Source organism: Pongo pygmaeus, chromosome 16 (assembly GCF_028885625.2).
Source record: "Pongo pygmaeus isolate AG05252 chromosome 16, NHGRI_mPonPyg2-v2.0_pri, whole genome shotgun sequence".
Classification (NCBI taxonomy): Eukaryota; Metazoa; Chordata; class Mammalia; order Primates; family Hominidae; genus Pongo; species Pongo pygmaeus.
Genome location: NC_072389.2, coordinates 38,721,957 through 38,748,778, shown reverse-complemented (window position 1 = coordinate 38,748,778; position 26,822 = coordinate 38,721,957). Strand labels below are relative to the sequence as shown.

The window sequence follows — 26,822 nt, the reverse complement described above, 5'->3', positions numbered from 1 at the left end:
GTCCTCAGGGCTCTGGCCTGGCTATGCTTCTCTTCTTGCTCCAGACCAGCCCCTGGAGTCACCTCATGTACCCCCAGAGCTTCAACCACCCTCTGTGCACTCTATCTGCAGCTCAGAGAGCTCTCCTGACATTTACTGCCAGGTCGTCAACTCCCTATTTGACAATGCCATTTGGGAGTCTCGGGGCCCCTTACACTTGACAGACCCCAAACTCATTGCCGGTCTGCTCAGATCTGCTCTACCTCCTGCACTCCTTAGAGGAAAACATGGGCTGAACTGATATCTAATTAATGGCTGCAATTTGTCCTCTGATAGATCGGTCCCCTGGCTTCAAACGCTTCTCACACCCACTGCATCAATATTAATTGAAGCCAGCACAGTCTTGGGCTTTGATTACTACAGAAACTCTCCTCCTTGCCTCAAGACTTATTTCTGTTCCAATCAGTTCTTCTTACTGAAACTGGGGTGTTTTCTAAAATACGAATCGTACTGTGTTGCCCCTTTGCCTAATACTCTCCACCGGTTTCCACCACTCGGCTCTATGGTGACCTCCTGTAATAAAATGGGTAGGAGCACAGCCTCCACAGCCCACTGCTCTCGATGCCTGGCTGTGCCACTGACTAACCACACGACACTGAGGATGCCACCCAATCTCTTTATGCCTCCACTTCCTTGCCCGTAACTGGCAGGCAACAATGAAAGGGCTTGGTCTGAGGGTCGCGTGAGTTCATCTGTGGGAAGCATTCAAAATAAAGCCTGGCACAGTGTATGAGCATGAATTTCTCTAATAGAAATGGTAGCATAAAGTTCAATTCCTCACCGCTTCTGCTGCATTCTCACCACATCCCCCAGGCACTCTGTGCTTCAGTCATACCCAGTCTCCTATTCCCCAGCACGCCATGCTCTCCTTTCGGACATGCAAACATCCCTGGCACGCTTCCCCAACAATGCGGCTGATCAGCTTCTACTCATCCCTCAGGTCACGACTGTTTCTGAGTGACCTTCCCAATCCCCTAGTCAGGCTCAGGTGCACTTTTCCGCGTGCTCCCAAACCCCCTACATAATGACCTTTGATTTGTCTTTGACTTGCCCACGTCCCTCCTCTCCACCCCCCCCGCCCCAGGTTGCTCTTCTTCACTCAGAAAGTCACACTGTGAATCCTGTCAGCCCTCCGGTCAAGGACATCATTGAAAGAAAGGGATGGGGAAAAGATGTAGTGAGGCCGCCTCAACCAGCTCCACCACCAGGAGCTTCATTCACACTCCCAGCAGAGGGCAGCTCAGTTTGTCTCAGTTGCACATGGAAAGGACACTGATTATACAGTATTCTGCCATGTCTCTTTCTTCCACAGGTAAATTTATAAATTTGTAAATTACACAGAACTTTATTAGGAACCACAGGCATCTGGTAATGTTCCATGTAGACCAGCGCAGCTGGGCTTCCACACACGAAGAACACAAATGTCCACGTGTCTCTGAAGTTGGCTACCTGTGCTCACAGGAGATCCCTTGGTCATAATCGTTGTGCTGCCACCGGTTACTCACATTCTTCCACACTTTCCCTACAAGCCCACCAAGATGACGATACAGTGACAGAGACTCCATCCGTGGTCTGCTTATCCTTAGCTTAGCTGCTGTACAGGCCGAAGAGAGCACCACACTGCCTCCCCAAGGGCCGGTTACCTTCTCGAGGTCTGGTTCCTCTAAGCTCAGCGCTAACTCGTTGTTGTCCATCACAGAGGAAGCTGCCACATCCAGCGGGGTGGATCCCCTCATCGACGGGGAGGCTGAGGGAGGAGGGGAGAATTAGCAAGAAAAGGACAGAGGAAGACAGTGCTGAGCTGAGACTGCAGTGCACATAAGCGGACAGGAGAGGGCAGCAAACACATTGAAACCTGGTTTACACGCCTGTTCTCCAACGGGACAGTCCACTTGCGTTAAGAACAGCTCTATCAGCTATCTTTCCTTCCACATTCATTGCCATGAATACGAATTAATAGAAAATCGGTTCACACTACCAGCCGGCACCATGTATTTCCAAGTGCTTTTCTAACACAAAACTTCTTGAGGCCCCCATATCAGATGCCACTTGACCAACTAAGCCCAGTGGAACTTGGGTATTTCTGGGGCTACCACCTAGAGTTTAAAAATAGCATCAAACAGCATTAGCTCATATAGTTTCACCAGGTCACCAATGTTGTTTTTGACTTGTTTGTTTGGTTCTCAGGCCAGAATTAAGAAAAACTTCAGGTGGCATTTTACAAAAAGGTTAGTAGCCTGAGGTTGCATTTGAGAAATAAAAACCTGTGATACTTCAGTTTTCAAGTGCAAGTATTTGTATATTACACACATTCATTTCGTTTATATCCAGAACAGTGAGTAAGGCATAAGCATTGACTTGCTTTTCTATTGGTGGTGGTGGATTTACACTGTTTATCCACGATTGCTCTTGGCCAGTCTGCCTCTCTGCTAAGGAAAGTACTTGCTGGGAAGTTGATGGACAGGTATGCAGCCTGCAGCCAGCCTGCCAAGACGAGATCAGATCCATGACCTTGGTCTCATCAGCACTGCTCCCTGGTCAGTTGAGTGGGCTGGGAAGAGCTGTGCCCCCAGACTATATCTGCAATCCCAGGGGCATTTTGTAAACCATGGGCCACTGGTCCCAAGAGAGATGAGGTAAAACTGTACGACTATGCCAACACTAATCTGTCACCAATCTTGGCTGGTAGCAACATCTCTACTTATGTTGGAGAATGTTCTTGTGGCATCGTTACTTCAATTGTTTTAAATCAGGCAGAGTCTCTTCTAGTATTTACAAATATCACAGCGTGCACGTGGCTTCTTTCCCTGTATTTTCCTAAGTGGTCAAAAGGGGGAGTTTAACCTTTGAGTTTGGATGTGGAAGTTACAAGAAGACTTACGCACCTAGGCCAACACTGCTATTCTCCAGAAGATAACTCAGATGCTCAAACATGGCCTTCTGATTTTGCCGGCTAATTCGACAGAAATAGCAAAGGAAACGGCAACAGCTAGCAACCATCTTTGGAAATGCAATCTGTAGGGAGAAGCAGAAAGTGTCAGACAGAAGAATCTATCATGAGGCCTTTCTGAAAACTCTGACCTCAGAGTCTTAAGTGGGTAAAGTCTTAAGTGGGTAAAGTGTGAACACTTGGAAAAATGAACTTTCTCCTTCCATTTTTTTTTCTCAAGACTTATTCATAGGAGAAACAGTTATAGTTCCTGAAATATCTTTCCTCCAAGAGAAACAGATGTCAAACAAGAATCCCAATCATCCTCGGAAGTCATGTGAAATAGCATGACCTTCTACCAGGCTATTGTTTCCAACTAGGAAGGGAGTGGACAGAATTGAGAGAGAGAGAGATGAGAGAGAGAGAGAGAGGAGAGACAGAGAAGACAGAGTGAGGAGAGAGAGAGGAGAGAGGGAGATGGGAGAGAGAAAGTGCGGGGGGAGAGAGAGAGAGAGACAGACAGACAGACAGACAGACACAGGTGATCATAGACACATAAGGCCCACTAGTCTATCAAAGTCCAAGTGCCCTGGGTCATGGCTGGCCTCTACAGTTACACAAGTCTGAAAGGCATCGCTCTCTGAATCTTCCCTGACTACTTTTGCCATTGATAATTGCTCTTCTATGGGATTCCACAGCACTTGTAATTTGATTCATGCAGTCTAGCATGAAGATGCCATCTTACATTACTGTTGATTGTGCCTGGCTTTTCTGCTTAACAAAGTAACCAGCATCTCCAGGTTGGGCCAAATCTTAGTTTTGATCCTACAATGCTCAAAAAATGGTGCCAGTGTTAACCTTGCTCGGGATCCTAAGACAACCTTGATTTCCTCCTTTAATATCACAGAGGATGCTCTAAGCAATAAGGTTCAGAAACTTATAGTCTATCTGCTCGCTGAGGCATCCAGACATGTGCTCAGGGGTCTTCTGGAGAGATTTCACTTTCCCAAGAGATCAGAAGGAAGCCAATGAGGAACGTGACCCTGGCTTCTGTTCCTTCTACACACCCGCCCCCCTCCCCAGTAGCACTGATGAAACTGCACCAGAAATCATCCCTTCCTGGGACCCTGGCACTCTGGAATTTCCAACATTTGAAGCCATACCCTATCTACTGCCTGCGGAAGCAATTTAACCGTGAGGAAGACCCCAGCCCAGCTGGGATAAATGTCCAGTTGTGTCCTATCCCCACTCCTCTCCCCTTACCAACAGGAGCTCCCCCTGATGCAGGCTCCTTATGAGGGAGCTGGCAAGGAAACCTGGCTTCTTCAGGAGCTCGGTTGACAGAGGAAACACAAACACTTCTGGGGAAACACTGCCAGGATCACTATTGAGATCTTGTTCTCCTTTAGAACAGCCTTCTCCTGACTCAGCACAAGACAAACCAGGCTCCTAAGTGGAAGTCAGAGTGATTCCATCTTGGAAAGAGCACGGCTGCCGAATACGGGAAGTAAACTTAGCAACTGAATAGCCCAGTGGGATTAATGAAGAAAGTCTCCAAGCTTCAAGAGCTCTTACACAATGGGATTCCATTCAGCAGCATTATCCCATCGCTTGGCTCCTTCTTGGCACTGTGCCTATCCCTTCCCTCCCTCTGGAAGAGAAACTGAGGCAAGGGACACTAGCCACGTGGCTCTGAACAAGTCACCTCATGTACTCCTGCCTCAAGGGACAAGTTCTGGCTAGGTTCTCCTTTTAGCATTACCTGAGATTTCTCTGTACCCAACACGTTCACCATCACCTCCATCACCGTCTCGTGCATGCCCAGGACTCTCATGAGGTTGGGATGCTGGTAAAACACCTTGTTGTTCATTATGTCTCTAGGATAAGGATCAGAGAGAGTCTTCAGCACCTACTTATTTATATGCTATGAAAATTCAGGGATGAGAACACACGAGAGGGCGAAGTAATATGAAAGTAACAGGCTGAAAAGATAATAAGAAGGCACCAGGTCAGCTGGAATACATGTGGAGGGCCATTTTAGCTGACAGAAATATTCTGTGCTCCTCTATTTCTAAGTACTTGCTTTTTCTCTTGGAAACATTTCTTTCTAATGACCTATTAAACATCTCGTTTTATTTTTTCTTGTAATAATTTTAGATACCAATGAAGCTTTTGGACAATAGTCTTTAAAAACTCACGACATTAACATGTAGGAACAATTACATCTTTAAGTCATCCAATATAAATTCACAGAGTAAAGCTGCATGCAAATCAAAATACAGAAACAGCTTGGTAATTTGCTGTGTACTCCCTTGCTGGGTGGTTACTTTCTGGCTGCCCATTCCCCTTCTCTTGAGGGTTGCAGGAAACACCACCTGCAATTGCCAGTTTTTACTTCTGCTATGTCTACTGCGAAGGCTGGGGACAGAATAATTCTCTAACTGTATTCTCTTCCCATAAAAGTCTCTTCATTCATATAAGATTTCTCTTTGGAAATGAGTTTGACGAATGCATGCATTTCCCTCCAAGGATCCTGAACGTCCCTTTCCTGCACCTTGGTGATGCTCCTTTGGTTTGCTGGCTCAAGGGTGGTAGGATGAAAAGTTAGGTAGGAGGATGTCTGTAGGTCTAGTTCTTGATTCTAATAAAGTAAAACTGTAGGCTGGTTAGTGAATCTTTTTGGGCCTTGGTGTTCTCATCTGCAAAATAGAAGTGCTACCCTACATGATTACAAGAAACCCTTTTGATGTCTAAAATGCTATGAATTTTTTTTGACTACATGGCTTCTAAGGGAGAGCCATGAGCTATTGTTAAGGGGAAAGTTATCTCAATGAACTAACAAAAATGACTCTAGGTTAGTCCTGAGAAAAGGGAGAGATCAGGTGGCAATTTTTCAGAGGGAAGTTTTGGAAGATTTCGAGTCAAAAGCTCAGGTGCTCAGATCATTTCTGTCTTGGGTTGAACACATTGTCCCTTCCTCCAAATGTTTTCATGGGCTCCCTGGGGCTATTTTCAAAAGACTAAAACCAAATAATTGCTTTTCCCCAAGACTCCTCCACACTTCTGTTAGCAATGCCTTTCACTGTGAGTAGTCGGGTCTCTCAGGTTACAAAGGATATGACCCCATGAGGAGTGAAATTGGAATCAGGTCACACAAAGATTTAATATGATTTGATTCCACTACATCCCTATATCAAGGTAAGTCAGTTTTCCCACTTAAAGCTCCTAGAGAGAACAGCACATAACCATGAATCACCTACCCCAGCCCATTGATCATGAGCAACTCCTCTTCCTTGCCCATCCTGACACTGAGGAGGGAGCGGATTTGGCCCAGGGCAGCCAGCAGGTTGATGGTGTCGCTTACAGAGGTGTGGCTGATGGTGTAGGTCTTCCGCAGCGCCTGCAGCAGCTCCCCGATGCTGTCATACTGCCTCCGAAGGAGGTTGAACATCATTCGGACCAGCTCTGAATCCTGGATCTGGTCCTCCTGGGCCCAGCAGATCATCGTCTGTGAGATGAGTTCCTTCAATGTTGCTGGAAGGACAACAGGAGGGAGCAGGACTGTGGCTGTCATGGCTCAGGGAGAGCTGGGTGTTTCAGCCACTTCATGCAAATAGAAGACACATCATTGGTTGAGGTTACAAAATTCTTATTATAGGGAATGTGCAGTGGCTCATGCCTATAATCCTAGCAATTTGGGAGGCCGAGGCTGAAGGATTTCTTGAGCCTAGCAGTTTGATACCAGCCTGGGCAACAAAGCGAGACCCTGTTGCTACAAAAAAAAAAAAAGCTGGGTGTGGTTGCACACGCCTGTAGTCAGCTGCTTGGGAGGCTGAGGTGGGAGGACTGCTTAAGCCTTGGAGGTTGAGGGTGCAGTAAGCCACGACTGCATCATTGCACTGCAGCCTGGGCAACAGAGTGAGACTCTGTCTCAAAAAAAAAATTTTTTTTTGTATTTTAAGGGTGGGTTATGACATACACAGAAGTAGAATATATTATCAAAAGACAAACTGGCTATATAACAATAAAAGAATATCCCAATTATGAGTTGAGGGTGCTAACTATTCTATTTTGATTAAATAATATTTGCATCCACACTGGGCTGAGAGAACAGATCTAAAGGCTTTACAACGGGACATCTGACCATCATCCTAAAGTCTGAACAGCCTTTTTTGCACTGGATCTTTGGCAAGAGTCAGCTGACACTGCATCTTGGACTCCTTTCATAAGCATCAAGAGAAAAAAACCACAGTGACTTTGAATTCAGAATTTATTGGGGCTCATACTGGTTTTACAGAAATTTTACTGTCTATACAAGTAAAGGAAAGATTACTGAACTGAGACTCAAAACAGCTGTGGAACCTTCAGAGATTATACTAAAAAGCCCCTGAAATTTGCTGGTTGGCACTGGCATAGGAGGTAAAGGAGGAAGGGGACCTGTTGGAATGGCTGGGAAGGCACTGCTCACCCCTTCCCTTACCATCCACACTTCCAGAAGATGACAGAGGTGAGACGTGCTGCTCTTAAATCACAAATGCATCCTACCCTGGCACTGCATATCACAGTCCTACAAGGTATGGATGGCAGGAAGATCCTTAATTCAGGCCAGGCAGTGCCAAGGGGACAATGAAGGTCACTCAGTCAATCAGTGAAAGAAAGGGGAGTAAACAGACCAGTGCTTCTGGTAGCCCATGGTATCTCTAATAGTCAAGGTTTCTACTCCACATCACTATAGATGGCAGATGTCTGCTCTATATACAGTCTTGGCTCATCGTAAGGATATAAAAATAGAACTCAGTTACCAAGCTTTAAAAGAGACCTAGATGTAAAGGATTAATTTAACTTACTGCTGTGTCTATCAACCCTGTGGGTGTGTTAGATTCAGATGGGACACATAAACTGAAAACCTTAAAAAAGGACACCCAAGTCAGAGAGAAGCACAGTTAAAGGATGTTCTTAAGAGATCTCACTAGGCAGGGACTGCAGACTAATACCTGTTAGGTTAGATAATATCTATATCCTCTAGGGGCAAAGTCATTTAAGGGCTATGCTGGGCTCCTCGTCAGAAACCTGTTTCCTCAGAGTCCAAATATAAAAGTTCCTGCATCTCCTAGTTAATTTACATGTATATATTTTGGAGGAGAAACTCTAATTTTATTGTCTGTCATATTATTTTAAAAAATCTAGACCAGGCATGGTGGCTCACGCATGTAATCCCAGCACTTTGGGATGCTGAGGTGGGCGGATGACGAGGTCAGGAGAAGGAGACTATCCTGGCTAACACTGTGAAACCCCGTCTCTACTAAAAATACAAAAATTAGCCGGGTGTGGTGGCGGGTGCCTGCAGTCCCAGCTACTCGGGAGGCTGAGGCAGGAGAATGGCGTGAACCTGGGAGGCGGAGCTTGCAGTGAGCCGAGATCGCACCACTGCACTCCAGCCTGGGCGACAGACCGAGACTCCGTCTCAAAAAAAAAAAAAAAAAAAAAAAAAAACTAGTAATAATAGATTTGTACAGAAAAAAAAATGAATAGTAAATGAGAGCACAAAAGAAATAATTTAAATTTACTATTTTTTTTCCATGATATTAGGATGATAGTGCCTGGCTTCACAGTAGGATTTGTTTGCTGGCCAAAGCCTGCCATAAAACTAAGGCTTTCAGTGTCTGTCTACTCTGCTGATCCTTGACAAAACTTTTGAGATTTTCAAGAAAAGTAATGTCCTCCTGGTGCTCCGGAATTGTGCTGAGCTCCACCAACCCATCCACAAAAGCGTTTCCACCCCTTTGTCCTCAAGGAAATAATACAGGGCCTAGTCCGGGGACTCTGTGTTGAGTGTGTACTAGTGCCCTTCCAACCAGACTTGCCATTGGACTGGAAGCTAACATCCTTGATGGAGAAAATGTTACTCTCCACCTGCTCTTCTCCAAACTCATCCTCTGACAGTGACAGTCAGCACCAGGACCTTCTTGCTATCATTCTTCATAACTTCAGTTATGAAATTGGGAGTTGATGTCAATTCAGAATCCTGTTCTTCAACCTACAGCCCTTGTGAGGGCTCCTCCTCACCATCAGATGTGGTTGGGATGCTGCTGATAAGGTTGAAAGTGACAGAGATCTTTCCCCTGGCAACTTGCCACGCTAATTTAGCTTCTGTTCCATTTAAATTCTAGCTCCCAACTTCCAGACCTCTTAGGGAGGGAATGCTTCTTATGCTTCTCGATTTCCCTTTCCTCCTTAATTTCATCACTCAGGAATTCAACAGAAGCTTTGTCTCCTTTGGTGTGCAGCGCACAGCCACTGTAGCCACAGGCACAGGGCCTAGGAGGCTGCAGGAGGCCAGGCTGCCATGCAGACCCTACACACACGCACACCGAGCAGCGCAAAGGGCCGGGCACAGGACCTGGGTGCTGCTGGAGTGGTGGGGCAGGCATGGTAGCGTGGAGGGCAGCAACTGCGGAGCCCAGGGCACCAGGCATGCAGCACAGCAGAGGCAGCATCACAGAGGCGACCACCAATACGTACGGATGCACTCCTACTTATTACTTGTGTAGTAAGAATGAAAGCAAGACAAAAACAAAGACTCTTGGAGCCAATTTAAGTTTTTCTAGTCCCGTCAGTACAATTTCCTGTAAAACCTATACCTTGGCTTGAAAGAATTATAGTTCTCACGACTAACAAAACAACTCTCTGCAGATATAATACATGCTATCCCAGTCCCTGCCACACTGGAAAAGCAATAATCAGATCTGGTGGAATCACTAATCTGCTCAAGGACCATCTTCTTTTCAACAGAGAATTTTACAGAATCATAATAAAACCAAGTACATATTAGTTTCCCTTAACCTGGCTTTCAGATTAATTCAGGATTTGGGTAAGCTCTTAGCCTCACACTGACTCAAAAATCCAAATAAATATTTATGGCCTAGAGAGCATGTAAAGCGAAACACCTCACTAGAGGGCAAATGGGAAAGGAAACGCCCTTTTAGCCTCAAAGCATGGAGCAGCAAACACCTGCCACTCCATTCTTCGTCCAGGCAAACCTTCAAAGTGTCAGAGAATGGGATAAATATTTATGTGTGACCAAGCTAAAGTACAGTTAAAAAAAAAAGTAGCCCCCAGGTCCTGCCAGAAAAGGAGGCAAGACTTACTGCTGCGTGGCTGAGAGGCAGATGTAATTCCATGGAAGGCCGGACATTTAAAGCCATATGTATTGAACAATGTTTCAAATTGCAAGACCAAGGTGCAGTAAGTGAGAGAAACAATAACTATGAAAAGAAATAAAATTCAGGGGGAGAGGGGCAGAAGGGGACATTTTCAGGAGCCATGAAAAGCACAGCATATTTTGTCATTTGACATATACTAGAGACTCAGGACCCACCAAGCAAACCCAGGCACAACCAATGAACTTCTCAAGGTCTAAACACTTTTGGGATTGAGAAAATGGAGCTTTATACCCCTGGCAACAATGCTACTAAAAATTCTTCAGATTTTAATTAGCTCCCGTGCATCAGCAGCAGAGCAGCCAAAACGTACCAGAGTCCAGAAGTTAAAAAGAATACATTTTCTAGACTGTGTTAGGCTCTCCATATACCTGTATATCTGATGATTAAACTAATTAATGCATATAACCATTGATGGCACATACTGCAGGTTTAATAAAGGTGAACTATTATTGACATCTCTACCAATAGTTATAAAAATGTGATCCGCAGAGCCCTGGGAGCCCAAGACCTTTTAGATACCCTTTAAGTCCAAATGTGTTTTCATAAAAATTCTAAGGTATTGTTGGCCTTTTTCATCGTGTTGATAATTGCACTGATGGTGCAAAAGCAGTGGTGGGTAAAACTAGCAGTTTGTGCCTTCGCTTGAATCGAGTTAGCAGCACCCAAGTATATTTTTTATTGCCACACTTCCAGATAAATGCCCAGTTTCACAGAAGGATGTCCTGAATAAAGCAGTAAAAATTATTAATTTTATTAATCATAAACTCTTGAGTTTACATCTTTAAAATATCCTCTGTGATAGAATGGTACAGAGAAAGAGAAGAAGTAAAGCACTTCTGCTGTGTATTAAAGTTCAGTGTTTTTTCTGGAGGAAAAGTACTTGTGTGATGGAGTTGTGAGCTAAACTAGCTGCTTATTTCATGGAATGCCATTTTTAATCAAAGAACAACAAACTATGGTTAACTTGAAAAAATGAAAAAAATGGAATGAAAAAAGTCAGCCGTTCACTTCAAATGATAGTATTTGTTGCCAATAATGAAATTTGAGCTTTCAAGTGAAAATCAGAATTTTGAAAAATGTTTATCTGCCACTGGGAGCTCGATAGCTTCCCAGTACTTAAAGACTTTTCTGATTAAGCTGTCTATATTAACAAATGTGATTTTTAAACTATTTTATAATGAAATGTGTCAAGATTTTGAAGTTCTTATTAACTCAATGAACCAATAATCTCTCAATGATCAATGAATGACATTACAAAAACATTCACAGGTAAAAGATCCATTCAATGTGCAAGACAGACCAATGAATTTTTACGTAACAAAGTACAAACATCTAGTTAATATGGTTTCAGATTCCACATGCCAACTAACTTTTCAGAAACTACTACTTGTTCAGATATAGTATTAGAGAAGAATATCCATAATTATTGGAAAAGGCTATGAAAAATACTACTACCCCTCCAATTATATATTTAAGGCCATTTTTCTTCCTATTCTTTAACCAGATATAAGAATCCAGCTGCCTTCAATTAAGTCAGACATTAAAGAGATTTATAATCATGCAAAGAAATACCACTTTATTTTGTTTTGAAAAATTTAGTTTTCATAAAAGTATTTTTATGTAACATGTAATAAGGTTATTTTAAAATTAATAAATATTTAAATGTTTGTCAATTTTAATTTTAAATTTGGTAAACACTGATAGATATAATCCACATAAACTAAAGCTTTTGGGATTCTCAGTAATTTTCTATAGTGTAAAGGGGTCCCAAGACCAAAGAGTTTGAGAACCACTGATCTATATAAAAGGGCCTATGCTGAAGTGAGGCTGTGATTGGAAACCAAAGCTTTCCCTCCAGCTAAGATGAAACCTGTTCTATTAGGCTGCATAAGTCTGATCAAGTAGCCGAGACCTGAACCTAGAAAGCTACAGATTAGGAAGCTTTCCATGTTTACTTCTGGATGGGAGATGGGTATGTGTGAGATTAAATGTGAGTATCTCACGTAAGAAGAGTATCTTATGTCAGAAAAGTATCTCATATAAGAAGAGTAAGACACCTCACATTGAGAAATAAAGTAAGGATTAAAGAATCATTATTTTGAAAATTGAATCCTGGCAGCCAAGGGCCCTGGCTATAATTCATTCATCACCAAAGGGCAACCTGCTAGCCTGAAGGGCTCCTAATGCTTTTTTTCTCCTGAATTTGGGCTTAAGAACAGTCATCTTCTAAGCAAGGAGGGAGCCAGGCTTGTATTATGCCGAGGCTACATGGCTTTCTTCAGCCTGCTCTGCACACGCACAAAGGTGGGCTGCAGGCTGGAGAGGCAGGCACTTAACTCTTTGTCCCCAACATTAGCTGATCCTTCAGCAATGACTTTGCTCTTATTAATACTGGAAACTAGAGCTGTCAACTATAGAAGGCTTTGCCCTGAAGTTGATATGTGTCCAGGACTCAGGACATACACCAATTCACAAGTTTCTGCCTGTCTTCATCTGAATAGCTGAGTTAACTCCAGTCATGCCACTTCTAAGTTAGCTTTTAACTGACCAGCATTTTCTGGGTATCTGTTACATGCCCAAGGTTAAGTACTCTATAAGAAACTATTTCAAGATATAATTATTATCCACTATAGCCTAGTTGGAGAAACTAATACATGTGAAGCATTTAATAAAAAATAAAGTATAAAATTGAGTAAAACTGTGTTGTCTAAGACAAGTAGGAAATAAGACAATTCATAAGAAGGTATATCTCCTATAACACATATATTCAAAAGAAACTAGAGAAGAGAAACAATAAGATCTCCCTCTTTTCTTCCAATGGCTTTTTTTATCTGAAGTTTTTTATATTTCTAGAATAAGTCTCCATTACATGGAGACTAAAGAAGCAGGGACGAAAAAGCTCTATCAGGAAGTTAAAAGACGGGCCTTCCAAGTGATATCAGAAATGATCTGATGAAAGGACATTATGCTTTGTTATGATTATTTTGGAATGCTATGTTCCTTAGAGAGATGATTCATACATATAGTACCTGTATGTGTGTGTGCATCTGTGTGTATGTGTGTGTACATATATATATAGTATCTATGAGGGAATGCTAACAGTTTTGGTAGGATTTTCTTTTTTTTTTTTAATTATACTTTAAGTTCTAGGGTACATGTGCACAGCGTGCAGGTTCATTACATATATATACATGTGCCATGCTGGTGTGCTGCACCCAGCAACTCGTCATTTACATTAGGTATTTCTCCTAATGCTATTCCTCCCCCAGGCCCCCACCCCACGACAGGCCCCAATGTGTGATGTTCCCCGCCCTGTGTCCAAGTGTTCTCATTGTTCAATTCCCACCTATGAGTGAGAACGTGGAGTGTTTGGTTTTCTGTCCTTGTGATGGTTTGCTGAGAATGGTTTCCAGCTTCATCCATGTCCCTGCAAAGGACATGAACTCATCCTTTTTTATGGCTGCATAGTATTTCATGGTGTATATGTGCCTCATTTTCTTAATCCAGTCTATCATTGATGGACATTTGGGTTGGTTCCAAGTCTTTGCTATTGTGAATAGTGCTGCAATAAACATATGTGTGCATGTGTCTTTATAGTAGCATGATTTACAATCCTTTGGGTATATACCCAGTAATGGGATTGTCGGGTCAAATGGTATTTCTAGTTCTAGATCCTTGAGGAATTGCCACAGTGTGTTCCACAATGGTTGAATTAATTTACACTTCCACCAACAGTGTAAAAGCGTCCCTGTTTCTCCACATCCTCTCCAGCATCTGTTGTTTCCTGTCTTTTTAATGATCGCCATTCTAAGTGGCATGAGATAGTATTTCATTATGATTTTGATTTGCATTTCTCTGATGACCAGTGATGATGAACATTTTTTCATGTGTCTGTTGACTGCATAAATGTCTTTTTTCTTTTTTTTTTTGAGACGGGGTCTCACTCTGTCACCCAGGCTGGAGTGCAGTGGCGCAATCTCGGCTCACTGCAAGCTCCACCTCCTGGGTCCATGCCATTCTCCTGCCTCAGTCTCCAAAGTAGCTGGGACTACAGGCACCTGCCACCATGCCCGGCTAATTTTTTGTATTATTAGTAGAGACGGGGCTTCACTGTGTTATCCAGGATGGTCTCGATCTCCTGACCTTGTGATTCGCCCGCCTCGGCCTCCCAAAGTGCTGGGATTACAGGCATGAGCCACCGTGCCCAGCCCCCCATAAACGTCTTCTTTTGAGAAGTGTCTGTTCATATCCTTTGCCCATTTTTTGATGGGGTTGTTTTTTCTTGTAAATCTGTTTGAGTTCTTTGTAGATTCTGGATATTAGCCCTTTGTCAGATGGGTAGATTGCAAAATTTTTCTCCCATTCTGTAGGTTGCCTGTTCACTCTGATGCTAATTTCTTTTGCTGTGCAGAAGCTCTTTAGTTTAATTAGATACCATTCGTCTATTTTGGCTTTTGTTGCTATTGCTTTTGGTGTTTTAGTCATGAAGTCCTTGCCCGTGCTTCTGTCCTGAATGGTATTGCCTAGGTTTTCTTCTAGGGTTTTTATGGTTTTAGGTCTAACATTTAAGTCTTTAATCCATCTTGAATTAATTTTTGTATAAGGTCCAAGGAAGGGATCCAGTTTCAGCTTTCTACATATGGCTAGCCAGTTTTCCCAGCACCATTTATTAAACAGGGAATCCTTTCCCCATTTCTTGTTTTTGTCAGGATTGTCAAAGATCAGATGGTTGTAGATGTGTTATTTCTGAGGCCTCTGTTCTGTTCCATTAGTCTATGTATCTGTTTTGGTACCAGCACCATGCTGTTTTGGTTACTGTAGACTTGTAGTATAGTTTGAAATCAGGTAGTGTGATGCCTCCAGCTTTGTTTTCCTTAGGATTGTCTTGGAAATGCAGGCTCTTTTTTGGTTCCATATGAACTTTAAAGTAGTTTTTTCCAATTCTGTGAAGAAAGTCATTGGTAGCTTGATGGGGATGGCATTGAATCTATAAATTACCTTGGGCAGTATGGCCATTTTCACTGATTCTTCCTATCCATGAGCATGGTATGTTCTTCCATTTGTTTGTGTCCTCTTTCATTTCATTGAGCAGTGGTTTGTAGTTCTCCTTGAAGAGGTCCTTCACATCCCTTGTAAGTTGTATTCCTAGGTATTTTATTCTCTTTGTAGCAATTGTGAATAGGAGTTCACTCGTGATTTGGCTGTTTGTCTGTTACTGGTGTACAGGAATGCTTGTGATTTTTACAGTGATTTTGTATCCTGAGACTTTGCTGAAGTTGCTTATCAGCTTAAGGAGATTTTGGGCTGAGATGATGGGGTTTTCTAAATATACAATCATGTCATCTGCAAACAGGGACAATTTGACTTCCTCTTCTCCTAATTGAGTACCCTTTATTTCTTTCGCTTGCCTTATTGGCCTGGCCAGAACTTCTAACACTATGTTGAATAGGAGCAGTGAGACAAGGCATCCCTGTCTTGTGCCGATTTCCAAAGGGAACGCTTCCAGTTTTTGCCCATTCAGTATGATATTGGCTGTGGGTTTGTCATAAATAGCTCTTATTATTTTGAGATGCATCCCATCAATACCTAGTTTATTGAGAGTTTTTAGCACGAAGCGCTGCTGAATTTTGTCAAAGGCCTTTTCTGCATCTATTGAGATAATCATGTGGTTTTTGTCTTTGGTTCTGTTTATGTGATGGATTCTGTTTATTGATTTGTGTATGTTGAACCAGCCTTGCATCCCAGGGTGAAGCCCACTTGATCATGGTAGATAAGCTTTTTGATGTGCTGCTGGATTCGGTTTGCCAGTATTTTACTGAGGATTTTCGCATCGATGTTCATCAGGGATATTGGTCTAAAGTTCTCTTTTTTTGTTGTGTCTCTGCCAGGCTTTGCTATCAGGATGATGCTGGCCTCATAAAATGAGTAAGGGAAGGTTCCCTCTTTTTCTATTGATTGAAATAGTTTCAGAAGGAATGGTACCAGCTCCTCTTTGTACCTCTGGTAGAATTCGGCTATGGATTTGTCTGGTCCTGGACTTTTTTTGGTTGGTAGGCTATTAATTATTGCCTCAATTTCAGAGCTTGTTATTGGTCTATTCAGGGATTCAACTTCTCCTGGTATAGACTTGGGAGGGTGTAAGTATCCAGGAATTGATCCATTTCTTCTAGATTTTCTAGTTTATTTGCGTAGAAGTGTTTATAGTATTCTCTGATGGTAGTCTGTATTTCTGTGGGATCGGTGGTGATATCCCTTTTAGCATTTTTTATTGCGTCTATTTGATTCTCCTCTCTTTTCTTATTAGTCTTGCTAGCGGTCTATCTTTTCATAAAACCAGCTCCTGGATTCATTGATTTTTTGAAGGGTTTTTTGTGTCTCTACCTCCTTCAGTTCTGCTCTGATCTTAGTTATTTCTTGCCTTCTGCTAGCTTTTGAATGTGTTTGCTCTTGCTTCTCTAGTTCTTTTAATTGTGATGTTAGGGTGTTGATTTTAGAATTTTCCTGCTTTCTCTTGTGGGTATTTAGTGCTATAAATTTCCCTCTACACACTGCTTTAAATGTGTCCCGGAGATTCTGGTACGGTGTGTCTTTGTTCTCATTGGTTTCAAAGAACATCTTTATTTCTGCTTTAATTTGTTATTTACCCAGTAGTCATTGAGGAGCAGATTGTTCAGTTTCCATGTAGTTGTGTGGTTTTGAGTGACTTTCTCAATCCTGAATTCTAATTTGATTGCACTGTGGTCTTAGAGAGAGTTTGCTGTGATTTCTGTTCTTTTACATTTGCTGAGGAGTGCTTTATTTCCAATCATGTGGTCAGTTTTGGAATAAGTGTGATGTGGTGCTGAGAAGAATGTATGTTCTGTTGATTTGGGGTAGAGAGTTCTGCAGATGTCTATTACGTCCACTTGGTGCAGAGCTGAGTTCAATTCCTGGATATCCTTCTTAACTTCCTGTCTCGTTGATCTAATATTGACAGTGGGGTGTTAAAGTCTCCCATTATTATTGTGTGGGAGTCTAAGTCTCTTTGTAGGTCTCTAAGGACTTGCTTTATGAATCTGGGTGCTCCTGTATTGGGTGCATATATATTTAGGATAGTTAGCTCTTCTTGTTGAATTGATCCCTTTACCATTACGTATTGGCCTTCTTTGTCTCCTTTGATCTTTGTTGGTTTAAAGTCTGTTTTATCAGAGACTAGGATTGCAACCCCTGCTTTTTATTGCTTTCAATTTGCTTGGTAGATCTTCCTCCATCCTTTTGTTTTGAGCTTATGTGTGTCTCTGCACATGAAATCGGTCTCCTTAATACAGCACACTGATGGGTCTTGACTCTTTATCCAATTTGCTAGTCTAGGTCTTTTAATTGGGGCATTTAGCCCATTTACATTTAAGGTTAATATTGTTACGTGTGAATTTGATCCTGTCATTATGATGTTAGCTGGTTATCTTGCCGTTAATTGATACAATTTCTTCATAGCATCAATGGTCTTTACAATTTGGCGTGTTTTTGCAGTGGCTGGTACTGGTTGTTCCTTTCCATGTTTAGTGCTTCCTTCAGGAGCTCTTGTAAGGCAGGCCTGGTGGTGACAAAATCTCTCTGCATTTGCTTGTCTGTAAAGGATTTTATTTCTCCTTCAGTTATGAAGCTTAGTTGGCTGAAATGAAATTCTGGGTTGAAAATTCTATAAGAATGTTGAATATTGGCCCCCACCCTCTTCTGGCTTGTAGGGTTTCTGCTAAGAGATCCACTGTTAGTCTGATGGGCTTCCCTTTGTGGGTAACCCAACCTTCCTCTCTGGCTGCTCTTAACATTTTTTCCTTCATTTCAACCTTGGTCAATCTGACGATTGTGTGTCTTGGGGTTGCTCTTCTCAAGGAGTATCTTTGTGGTGTTCTCTGTATTTCCTGAATTTGAATGTTCGCCTGCCTTGCTAGGTTGGGGAAGTTCTCCTGGATAACCATCTTTGTGGTTTTATCTACCTTTGGTCTTTGATGCTGGTGACCTACAGATGGGGTTTTTGTGTGGATATCCTTTTTGTTAATGTTGATGCTATTCCTTTCTGTTTGTTAGTTTTCCTTCTAAGAGTCAGGTCCCTCAGCTGCAGGTCTGTTGGAGTTTGCTAGAGGTTTACTCCAGACCCTGTTTGCCTGAGTATCACCAGTGGAGGCTGCAGAACAGCAAATATTGCTGCCTGATCCTTCCTCTAGAAGCTTCGTCCCAGAGGAGCACCTGCCTATATGAGGTGTGTGTTGCCCCCTACTGGGAGTTGTCTCCCAGTTAGGCTACACGGGGGTCAGGGACCCACTTGAGGAGGCAGTCTGTCCATTCTCAGAGCTCAAACACTGTGCTCGGAGAACCACTGCTGTCTTCAGAGCTGTCAGACAGGGAGGTTTAAGTCTGCAGAAGTTGTCTGCTGCCTTTTGTTCAGCTATGCCCTGCCCACAGAGGTGGAGTGTATAGAGGCCGCCTTGCTGAGCTGTGGTGGGCTCTGCCCAGTTCGAGCTTCCTGGCCGCTTCGTTTACCTACTCAAGCCTCAGCAATGGCGGACGCCCCTCTTCCTGCCAGGCAGTTCAAGCTCAGACTGCTGCACTAGCAGTGAGCAAGGCTCTGTGGGCCTGGGACCTGCCGAGCCAAGCACAGGAGAGAATCTTCTTGTCTGCTGGTTGCTAAGACCTTGGGAAAAGCACAGTATTTGGGAGGAAGTACCTCGTTTTTCCAGGTACAGTCTGTCATGGCTTCCCTTGGCTAGGAAAGGGAAATCCCCCAACCCCTTGTGCTTCCCGGGTGAGGCGATGCCCCACCCTGCTTCAGCTCGCCCTCCGTGGGCTGCACGCACTGTTCAACCAGTCCCAATGAGATGAACCAGGTACCTCAGTTGGAAATGCAGAAATCACTCATCTTCTGCATCGATCATGCTGGGAGCTGCAGACCGGAGCTGTTCCTATTCGGCCATCTTGGAACAGACTCCTTAATTTTGGTAGGATTTTCAAACAGCAAAGAAGGGACTTATTTCTTGTGCATATATTTGAATCTCTTTCATAAACAAAGAGCAACAGAGATGTTAAGAAGAGTTACAACTAAATACTGATTTTATTTCTGTTGCTTTTCCGAGTTCATCTTTAGAAATGCGACCCTTTAGTGACTACAAAATACTTCAGTATTCATAAGAAACATGACTCGGCCAGGCGCGGGGGCTCACGCCTGTAATCCCAGCACTTTGGGAGGCCGAGGCGGGTGGATCACCAGGTCAGGAGATCGAGACCATCCTGGCTAACACAGTGAAACCCCGTCTCTACTAAAAATACAAAAAATTAGCCGGGCGTGGTGGCGGGCGCCTGTAGTCCCAGCTACTCGGGAGGCTGAGGCAGGAGAATGGCGTGAACCCAGGAGGCGGGGCTTGCAGTGAGCCGAGATTGCGCCACTGCACTCCAGCCTGGGCGACAGAGCGAGACTCCATCTCAAAAATAAAAAAAATAAAAAAAAGGCAACATGACTCTCAAAGTGGGACAGCCATCAGAAGGAAGATGACATTGAGGTGAAGAGGTTAAATCTACCATTTGCCACAAAGTATGGCCCGTCTTACTCTTTCACACACACACACACACACACACACATGCATGTGCACACCACTTAACCCCACTCAGAACCACCACACATAGTAAGGATGCCTCAGCAGACCTTGTTGCATCTCTAGGATTTTTATGCACTGACTTTAGCAGAATTTCAAGAAGGCCTTGCCAAGTGCACTCGATGGTTCAGTTCATGGGATTATAATATACTGTTCTTTTCAAAAAGGGAAAAGAAAGAAAAATATGTTGCCAGGCACATGTTTTCTGATGAGAAATAAAGCAAATCCTCTTGAACAGAATGTCTTAGGGAAGCTAGTCATGTACAGATGGTTTCCTTGATAATTATAAATGACTTCATTTATGAGATTATTTTTAACATTCTAATTCACTTCACTTTTGCAATTAGTGTAATTAGGAGTATAGTCATATTAAGGCAATGATATCAAATATATGATCTATAGGCTGCATTTTAAATGATTATTCAGGCTAACTCAGAACGGAAATATTTCCAAGGCACTGTATTGTTTAGGGAGACTTGATGCCTGAGGGATATTTCAAAAAGGAAAAAAAAAAAAAACTACTAATTACCTAATTTTTGGACTAGTCAGACCTTTTATATAATAACTAAGAGTTAGAGTGTCTTTAAATTTGAGCTAGCCTTAGTACATCAGTTTGGAGCCCAGGTATCACTCATTGTTAAGTTGTTTATTGCCCTCCACTTGTCATTTTGTAACTTTCTCCTCTGACTTTAGAAACCAAGCCCACCATGTGTGACCCTTATGAGAAATTCTCTAAAGATTCACCTACCAAAGTTGGTGTAACTCCTTTTTAAATGGTAAAATTACCAGTTTTGCAACGCCAACTACCATAAAGGAAAGGTCACTTATTTTCATGGTGCAGGTTTAAATTTTTAGGCTGCAGGGGTCTGTAAATAATCTTTTATTTCCTCCTCCAAATTTAGATCGCAATCCAAGTGGCCAGCACGCAATGAAGTACATTATGATCAAAGAGTAGAGGTCGGCCACTGGCAAAGCAAATCCCTGCAGCTTACAGATCTCAAACCTATGCTGGTGTTATATTTTTTTGAGTGCTCTTAAATCTGGGTCAGTTTGGAAGAAAAAGTCATCCAATCACTTTGAGAAGAGGGAGCAAACAAAATTGCACCATACCTTAGGTTACACTTAGAAAGCAATTTATAATGCTCACATTAAAATGGGAGAAGAAAAATAGTTATGTGCATCTAAAGGATGTACACTTATTTTTAAATTCTAAGTGATTGAAAAGTCAGCTTGTGGCATGCTGTAAATGCTCTGGAGGCATGAACAGGTGGTAGATAATTTCGAAGTGTAAAGAACAAGTGTATTTTGACCTCTACTTTCTTTCTCCCAGTAGTAGGATAAATAATGTCCCTCCAACTCCCCCAAATGTCCATGTCCTAATTACCAGAAGCTATGAATATGTTACCTTACAAAAGAGACTTTTCAGATGTGAAGAAGCTGGGAAAAGCATGAAATGTATATTCTCCCCCAGAAAGTCCAGAAGGAATGCAGCCCTACTAGCCTACTGTTGACTTGTGACCTCCAGAACTATAAGAGGTAAATTTGTGTTGTTTGCAGTACCATTAAGTTTGTGATAATTTGTTATAGCAACAATAGAAAACTAATTTACTCCAGCTGTTAAGAAAGTCTTGGGTTGAGGATGGTTAACTCTTTTCTGAAACTACAAACCAGACTGGAGAGTCTCCGTTAGAAAGCCATGACAAATGTGCCCACAGAAACTGGGACCCAAGAGAGGTACAGTCTTCTATATATTGTTGAGGTAACTGGAGTAAATTGCAGGGCTATTGATATAACTGAGGTCTGCCTGAATCCGGCTCAGAGCTCTTGTGAAGCCAGAGCTGACATTAAACACAGAAAGCACCTACTGCAGAACTGTTGTGGACCATTAGATGACGTATGTAGATTACAGACAGCACAGTCTCCAGTTTCTAGAACACAGCTTTTCTTTTTGCCCTGTTCTCCCTCTGAAAATCACGAGCTAGAACTGGCTGCATGTCAACATTAACCTCTGGATAAATTAAAGACAGTGAAGATGATAACCGTCATGCATAATGAATATTACTGACCGCATACATAGCACCTGTTTGTCTCTTCCTCCTTCTTAACAGAACCCTGCTTTTGCACAGGTTTCTGCCTCTCCAACTTACAGCCTATGCTCCTCAGGAATGTAAAATGACCCAAACTTATTTCAAAAATAGACCCTGTTGACTTAAGTCAACCAGCATGTTCTATTTTCTAGGTCACACTCTGGTACATGGATTGGCCTGTGACCAAGTTTTTGTAATCAAAAGTGATCTCGGGATCCTTGTTTGCAATACCAGGGCAGGATAAACTTTCTCACTTTTCCCTTGGACACTGTAGTGCATGGATATGAGGCCCAGAACTGCAGCCACCATTTTACTGCCAGCTCAAGGGCAAAGCTGGAACAAGAAGCAAGATGACTGCCTGGAGAGTGAGCAGAGCCACTGGATGAACTCAGTCCTTGGCTGGCTCCATCCCTAAACTCACAGGTGTCAGCCAGTGAAATCCGTTAATGGCTACTCTGCCTGAGTTGGGCTTCCTGTTGCTTGTTTGCTGAAAGCATCTGAAAAGATAAATGTGGAGACGAAGTTCTTATGATCTATGCTTTGTATACCCATTTCAGAAGCTGAGTTATACAAACTTCCAAGTACCAGGACATCAAGCTGAGCACTATTTTATTTAATCCTTATATTCCCTAGCCCCCACTCACCAACATAGGAGCTAATATTATTCTCATTTTTCATATAGAGAAACTGAAATATACAGAGGTTAAGGAAGATGCCTAATATTACAATCAATTAGTGAATGTCAGAGCTTGGATTCAAACCCACACTGCTGGAATCTAAGCACATCTACTTGACCATCTTAGAGCTGTTTACTTTCAATAGCTCCATAAAACTCAGAAAAAGTTATCTTTATTAATGCTTTAAATTTATATTATTCTGTCTAGATGATGCTCTTTTAATAAACCATAAAATGGATTCAGAAATAAAATCTCCCAAATCGTAAAGCTTTAGTTCTTTTTCTGACTCTTAGCTGGGCAGATTACTCATTTTCCCAGAGCCTTGATTTCTTCACCAATAAAATGAAATTAGCAATATAAAATTTATGTTGAAGAAAATGAATATAAGTGTGGTATGGGAACAAGAGTACTGGTCAGGGAATAAGAGTCCTTTGTTCTAGCTCTGGCTATGTGACCTTGGGCAAGTCACCTACCTCTCTGTGTCTCTGTGCACTTCTATGAAGTCAAGTCACTTGTGGCTTAATATTCCATGATTCTATTTCTATCTGACCCACGCAGCTCTTGAAAGGGTTGTGTCAATTTACTAAAATGGCAAATGAAAGCCTTTGGCTTCATTGGGTTAAATTAATGAGCATCAAGAATTTTACCACCACATTTTAATGCCCTAATTTGATGGTACCCAGCTTGCTTTTCCTAACAGTAAAACCTGAGGATGAAGAAATAAAATCTCAAAATTCCAGTGGTTACTCACTATGGTGAGTAAGTGGCCATTATCAAAGCATCACTGCACATCACTAATCATTTACATCGAGGAGATGAGCTGTGGCAACTTGATGGCCTTTTTGATGACTGTCCTGATTGCTGGCAGAGAAATGAAGCTTCCTGTGTCAGGGGTCAGGTGATGCAATAACACCCTCTAGATTTAGTTGGGAAGATTTACCTGGGGTAGTGGGGGAAACTTATGCCCTCTGTGCTCTGTGCCCTAGAGCTTCCTCTAGGCCAAAAGTCTGATCTGAATTACAAAGTCGTCTAATATCTACTACTTATTAGCAGAGAAGGTCAGGGAAAAAGTTAAATCCGTGGACTTCAAGAGGATTTTTGGAGAATTCATCATGCAAATTTCTCTGTGCTTCCCCAGTGCCTCTCTGGCCCAGGTTGTGCAGTAGGTACCATTTTGGCCTCATTTTGCTAGAACAAGGATGTTGTTGTGATTACTCAGAATAAAGTTACAAGGCTCTCTGAAGTCAAAGGAAAAATCTGTGAAGACAACCTGGAGCATTGTTCTTGGGTGATAAGAAGAACTGCTCTGTTTACAGCGTATTATCAGGGCACACGAACAGGCACTGGCTGTCAGACCCCTCGAGGTGCGTGATGGTATAGGGCTGGCCCCAGGCTCCACAGGAAACAGCAGGACACATCTCAGGTCTGTATTTAATTTTTGGGTATGTACACTTGTATCTTTCTATATTGGCTTCCTTGGCTGAAGAATAAAAGTTCAAACTGCCTTCTAGAACATCCTTCCTCTCATTATCACAATGTATTAGTCCATTCTCACACTGCTATAAAGAACTACCTGAGATTGCATAATTTATGAAGAAGAGAGGTTTAATTGACTCACAGTTCTGCAGGCTGTACAGGAAGCATGGCTGGGAGGCCTCAGAAAACTTACAATTGTGGTGGAAGGCAGAGGGGAAGCAAGCACATCTTATCATGGCAGAGCAGGAGGGAGAGAGAGCGCGTATGAAGGGGAAAGAACTATACACTTTCAAACAACCAGATCTTGTGGGAACTCTATTATGAGAACAGCACGGGGGAAGTCCCCCCCAATGATTCAATCATCTCCCACCAGGCCCCTCCTTCAACACGTGGGGATTACAATTCGACATGAGATTTGGGTGGGGACACAGAGCCAAACCATATCAAATAATATAGCCAACATTTACTAAGAGCTTCCTGTGTCCGACTCTTAATTACTGTGCCTGAATGATCATTCAATCCTCACCATTACCATGTAAAAACTGACAAGACAGGTGTGGCATGGACGGAATTTCCCCAACAATGATGGCCCTTCTTAACCCAAGCCTCACTTTATGGTTTCTTTAGGCAAAGCAACGCTTCAACTGAATAAACAAATCTAAGTTCCTATAAATAGGTGGTAGTGAGTGCTGTCCAGAAGGCGTAGTGGATATGGAGCCTCCTGACTCTATCCGTGATTGGCTGTGAATCCCACAAAACTGCCCCAGTCATACTGGCCCACAGAGCTTGGCTCTCAGGACAGGCTGTGTCTAGATAGTCTTGTGACAGGTGTGTATTTCTGCTAAATCTGTTTCTAAATTTCCCTCCGTCTGTGGTTTTCTACCTTGGGCAGAGCCTCCATCTCTCTAAGGATGGAGACAAGTGTAGAAGCAAAATGCTTCACTCCCAGAACTGCTTCCCTAGCCAGACAGATACCCATATCTGACAGAGGCAGCCCTGCAAGCCACCAGCAAGACTGTTTGCAGCCTGATTCTGCCGGTCCTGCTCTAGAGTCCCAAGGGGTTTCATCCATCAGACTAAGATAATTAGCCTGTTTTTGAAATCTGTCAACCAGCCTCATAATCACTTTCTCAATACATGTAGGTGATCAAATGACCGATGATGATGGTGGGGAAAAGAGCACCGTGAGGACAGAGGGTGTCTGCTGATGTGTTAGGGAGGGATGCCTCTGAAATAAAGATGAGGCAGAGATGGCACAGCGAAGGACTCAGGGACCTGGGGCCTCTGTCTTCACTCAGCTGGAAAAGTCATCGAATTGCTTTTTAGTTTCAATATAGAGAATAAGTGATTATGAGGCAAGCTACTGGCCATGTACCCTAAGCATCCATGCTTCCCTATGCCCGTCTCCATCCCCATGGCCCCCTTTCCAGGCATCCCTGCATGGTGCTCTGGAAAGAGTGTGGGTCCGGGATACGGAATGCAATTCAGATCTTGGCCTTTTACTTACTTGTTACAAGACTTTGTCCAAATTATTTTTCTACCCTCAGGCTTAGTTGCCTAGTGCATAAAATGGGAGCCTAGAGGTCACTATACTTGGTTGCTTGTTGCGAGGATAAAATCAAACGAGGTAAGGTGAAGTGCCAAGCGCAGTACCGGGCACAAAAGAGGTACTCAATTAAGTGTTCGACTTTCTCTCTCCTGAGAACCAAACTCTCTTCCCCATCACTAAAGCACAGGCTACCAAAAGAGAGGGGCTGACACTGATTAATTAAACAGATCACAGAATACTTTTTAAGCATCGATTACTGTGAAGTGCCATTCCAGGAGCCCAATACAATGAGTTTTTATGCCTGCTTTGCCACCTGTGAGGTAGGCAAGTTGCTTAACGCCTCAGAGTCCCCGTTTCCTCATCTCTAAGCTAGGACTAATGATGTCTGTTTTGTTTGCCATGCAGGGTATCAAGGCAAATCAGACTATGTGGAAAATCTTCTTGCAACCTCTATGGAGCTAAATAAAAGTAAAGTTCTGTCCCTATTCCCACACTTACCCCATCTGCATGTCTATTATACACGTGACCATCTCTCAGGCGACTATAATGCTCTCTTTAATGCCTTCTTCTTCTTCACATTTCTAATTGGGTGCCAGGATATGGCAACCCTACCTCTAACATGTCTGACACCTCAAAAATACTTTTTGTTGTCACCACCTTTTCTATTGCTGCTGTGACAAATTACCACAAACTTAGTGGCTTAAAACAACAGAAATTTCCGGTCCTATGATTCTATAGATCAGAAGTCTGACCCAGATCTAGACTGAAATCAAGGTGTGACAAGGTGCAATCCTTTCTGAAGGCTCTGGGAGACAGTCCACTTCCTTGCCTTTTTTTACCTTCTAGAGGCAGCGTATGTTTGTTGGCTCATGACCCCTTCCTTCAGGAAATTTAAGCCACACCCTTCTCATGTTGCATATCTCTGGCTCTCTACTGTCAATCTCTCTCACTCTTGAGAACCCTTGGGATTACTTTGGATCGACTCCAATAATCCAGATTTCCTGATTAGCAATCTTAATTCCATCTGCATTTTTTTTTGACCATTTAACCTAACATATCCACAAGTTCCAGGAATTGGGATGTGAACATCTTTGGGGGCAATTATCCTGGCTACCATACCAGCCTTATTCAAGTCCTCAGAACCTCTCACCCAGAGCACTGCGAGGAAATCCTAATGGATGCCCCTCTTCCCAATGTCTTCCTGCTGTAGGGAGGG

At 42.8% G+C, this 26,822-nt stretch overlaps 1 protein-coding gene across 1 annotated transcript in view; it reads right to left on the bottom strand.

Moving 5' to 3' along the window:
• Positions 1-26,822, bottom strand: part of RYR3 (ryanodine receptor 3) — a 566,641-nt gene that overhangs the window by 166,329 nt on the left and 373,490 nt on the right. Inside the window, exons 39-42 of the mRNA XM_063652550.1 lie at positions 6,229-6,502; positions 4,731-4,845; positions 2,925-3,054; positions 1,683-1,786 (exon numbers count right to left, since the gene is read on the bottom strand). Coding sequence (XP_063508620.1) covers positions 1,683-1,786; positions 2,925-3,054; positions 4,731-4,845; positions 6,229-6,502 — 623 coding nt within the window. The remainder of the gene's footprint in view (positions 1-1,682; positions 1,787-2,924; positions 3,055-4,730; positions 4,846-6,228; positions 6,503-26,822) is intronic.